The 3,866-nt window shown below is 31.9% G+C and overlaps 1 protein-coding gene and 1 long non-coding RNA gene across 2 annotated transcripts; both read right to left on the reverse strand.

The window, feature by feature from the left end:
- Positions 1-36: 36 nt before the first annotated feature.
- LOC116186133 lies at positions 37-991 on the reverse strand. Its single transcript, XR_004151080.1, has 2 exons — positions 710-991; positions 37-339 (listed from the first exon to the last, which is right to left on the reverse strand). It is a non-coding gene; the product is annotated as an uncharacterized LOC116186133 (long non-coding RNA).
- A 605-nt stretch (positions 992-1,596) lies between these two features.
- Positions 1,597-2,966, reverse strand: LOC102681871 (probable low affinity copper uptake protein 2). Its single transcript, XM_006619884.2, has 4 exons — positions 2,764-2,966; positions 2,557-2,690; positions 2,062-2,121; positions 1,597-1,917 (listed from the first exon to the last, which is right to left on the reverse strand). Exons 1-4 carry the CDS (start codon positions 2,857-2,859, stop codon positions 1,719-1,721), a joined length of 489 nt encoding a protein of 162 aa, XP_006619947.1. The 5' UTR covers positions 2,860-2,966; the 3' UTR covers positions 1,597-1,718.
- Positions 2,967-3,866: the final 900 nt, after the last annotated feature.

The raw sequence follows: 3,866 nt of genomic DNA on the forward strand, positions 1-3,866 counted from the left end.
CTTTCCATCTTCATCGCGATAAAGAAAGAAAGAAATGTATAAATTAAAACATGCAAATTTATTTCTGATTACATAGAAGTATAATAAGATAAAATAAATAAATAATTGGATTAAATAGATAGAAATGAAATGTCCATAAATTTTTATTGCATCGATTGTATCGTCCAACGTTCAGTCTCGTGACAAGTATCGTGACACAAAGCGCTTCGTTCTCACTCTGTCTCTCTTTCCATGAGAGCGTGTATCGAACAAACGTAAATTGCGTGAAATTATGAGTCGTATCAAGTGTAATTGACTTCATCATTCGTACCATCCATGTGAATTTATATTTAAATTCTGCTAGTAACAGGAACAAAGATAAATGAGAATAAATAAGAATAAATAATGTGATTTTTTTTTTCATTAAAAAAAAAAAAATTTTGTTTCGGTCGTAACGAGTTTCGTTCAATAGGAACATTTAAATATATCTTACATCTCATGCATACATAGCTATCTTTGTTTTGAACAAACAAACGATCAAATCGCATCGTTACTAATTTTAACGAGAATATCGTCCAATCTCTGACACGTTTCGATATGCTTGTTGATACAAATTGTTTGTCAAAATGATTCTTTATTTTAAATGAATTGAGATTCTTATTAATATTCTAACATAACGATATCAAATAATTATTTTTACTTAATTTAAAAAAAAATATATAATACTTACCTATATTTTTAACATCTTTGAGTCGAAGAAAATGATTGTTCTTCTTGTTAATGTTGATGTCCTGAATGATTTTCGAGTACGGTATTTGAATTATACGTGAAAAAAAATATAAAACACCACACGCAAAAGAGTAATATGAAAATAGAAAATGTTATAGCGTTAAATTTATCCCATCCGAATATAATTTCGTTCACAGTTTTAAATTTTTTTCTAAACCTCATATTCATTTTTAATTTTTCGTATTACTATCTTTTTATATTTTAAAGTATATTTTATTTCTGATCTATGATAAAATCCTCTTGCACCAGCGACACACCAAATGATGATCCAAATACATTAACACTCTGTATATATGATTACGTTCTATAATGAAAAAGTGCGATTAGATAACGTAACCAATTGAATGGAACATTTACCACAATCAATAATAATCTATAGGTACGTGCAATGTAATATATTTATAGGTAGATAAAAAATATTTATGAAAGATGTAATTTAACAATTGTGAAATGAATATATCTTTCAATATTTATATTTATATTTATAATTAATTAATTCAAATAAAAAATTAATAAATTAATATGTATTTAATTTGATTTTTTTTATTTCTTAATTCTGCGTATATATCCATTATTTTGATAAACTTATAAAATAAAAAAAATATATTCAAATAAATATTTATCATACGTATAGCGTACGTGTTAATATAAAATTATTATGTGTAAGAATACAGAAAGGTAAATTCATAACAAATTATATTGTGAATTAATTCTTAAAAGTTCGAATATGTAAAAAAAAATATAATAATTACGTATTAAATAAAGACAAAAAGAAAAATTAAAACGATATGATAAATGTAGAATATAAAATATAAAATGTCAACGAATGATAGAAAAATTGGTATGAAAAATTTATTAAGAATATCACAATTTTTACAATTATAACGTGTCTTATATCAGGAGATAAAATGATATCGATATCAGGATAAAATATGTATTCGATGTAAAATTTATAAGCAGCAGTCATCGCTGTCACCGTTCGATTTATCCCAAGAAAACAGCCAATAACCGAGAGCCGTGCCCAATGCTACTGCTATACAAAGCCAAATATTGTACGTCATGAATATCAACATAAGACAATATCCTATGACCAGTTGAATAACATGAATAATCGTTTGAAGAAAGTGTATTTTGGAAAAGAGTAATGTTCTGAAATTAAACGAGAGTGCAAGAGTTAATTTGTAGTCTGTGTTATTGATAAATAAAAAACAATTTTGGAAAAGAAAAGTATTATTCATCGGAGAACATCCAATCGGAGAATATTCTAGATTTAAGAAATAAAGTAGTACGTACCTTCTATTATTAATTTCTTTATTTTTCCATAAACGTGTTGTATTAATGTATAAATGATCGCTAAGACAGAAAAAAGAAAGAACATTAATAGATTTAGATTCGTTATTTTGTACACAAGGTGTTGATATATTCGTAGAACATTTTTCGAGGATCGATTCTTAACAAATGGAAAAAATTGATGTACGAAAATGTTGGTCGAATTTTATTTATCGAGTTATAAGGAATTTAGGTTGACGTTAGATGGAGCGAGGCGGAAACGGAATGAGACCATTCCGTCTTCGTCTATTTCCGTCTCGCTCCATTGCGCCAATTTAAATTTCTTATAACTCGATAAATAAGACTCGATCGACGTATTTTCGTATATCAATTTTCGTTTTTTATCTCTAGAATCGTTAAAGATTCGTCAAAAATCCCACGAATATGTTAACACTCTTGTAACACATGATACAAAAATGATATGTGCATTACTTACTCATTAGAAGAACAATCTCTCACCGGTAATTTTTTATCCCTTCGTATATAGACGCTATGAGAATAACACCAACCATCGACCATCCAAGACCTTGCCAATCTACCGGATGCCATTCGTCGAACAAAATAACTTCGTTTTCACCGATATGAAATGACATCTAACGTAATAATTAACATTACGATTCGAGCAAACAAATTCATTTCGATTGTAACGATTTAATTATTACTTACCTTCATTTTCGTTGGAATAAAATATAGAGTATACCTTCGAATACCTTCACGAACACTACATACGGTCGTTGAGCATCGAGCTTCCACTCGATTCATTTATCATCAATTATAGATAACTTATCGATCAATCGTTAATCTTACTTACTATATCAATTTATTTTTCGCTTTACAATATTATTCAATTTTATTAATTAATGCAATCGTTATTCGATTCAAAATTTCAAAAATCATTTCTATCGTAATTTTGTTGTATCGACACAGGTAACGGGTTAAATATATCCTCGTTTGCGATACAATCGTTATACGTTTCAATACCTTTCAATACCATTAAATCAAACGAATCGATATAAAATGAATCGAATTTATTCTTATTCTCTATAATATACCTACGAATTAATTAATCGTACTCGTATGCACGTAGGAAACGGACGAGAAGCGAATATTTTGGAAAGTTTGAAAAAGGAAGCGGATCGATCGAGTGGAATTTAGTTAAAATACAACGGGGGTTGAGAGTCTATTTCGAAAGCGATCGAAATCGTAACTCGCGTGAACGTTGGAGGAAAGAAGGGGTATGCAGCTGTGGATGTTAAGTTAATCGATTTCTCTTTCTGTCGCTTGGGCATAGAGGGTGTCCTCTCCCTCCTCCCCGCTTTACGATCAGCCAAGATGCCCGGCCTGCGTGAACGAGGCGGGCGCAACCTGTGGCTGATCCTGACCGCCGCGCCTCCCTGCGTCCGGAAATTTAGCCACGCTCGATTCTCAAACTCCCCTCGCTCAGTGCCATTCTCACCGTTCGACCGTTTACACGGACGATGCTGCCTCCCATCGTCTCCTCGTACATCCGTACAGTCGTCCGTCGAGTTTAATCATCGGCAGCGATGCGATCGTCGTCCAACACCCGACACGCCACCGCGCCTTTTTCTTTTCTCCAACTTCGATCCGTTCAATCTGCCGCGGCGCGCATAAATATTTCCTTCCGCTTCCGATGTTTGAGTAGCAGAGTTGAGAAGTAGAGGTGAAGTGCCGGTTCCAGCCGCGTTTTCCACATTTCTGCCTTCAACGTCATCGCCAACGTCGAATTTCGAATATCGATCGATTTCGTT

Source organism: Apis dorsata, unplaced genomic scaffold (genome assembly GCF_000469605.1).
Source record: "Apis dorsata unplaced genomic scaffold, Apis dorsata 1.3 scaffold_446, whole genome shotgun sequence".
NCBI classification, from domain to species: domain Eukaryota; kingdom Metazoa; phylum Arthropoda; class Insecta; order Hymenoptera; family Apidae; genus Apis; species Apis dorsata.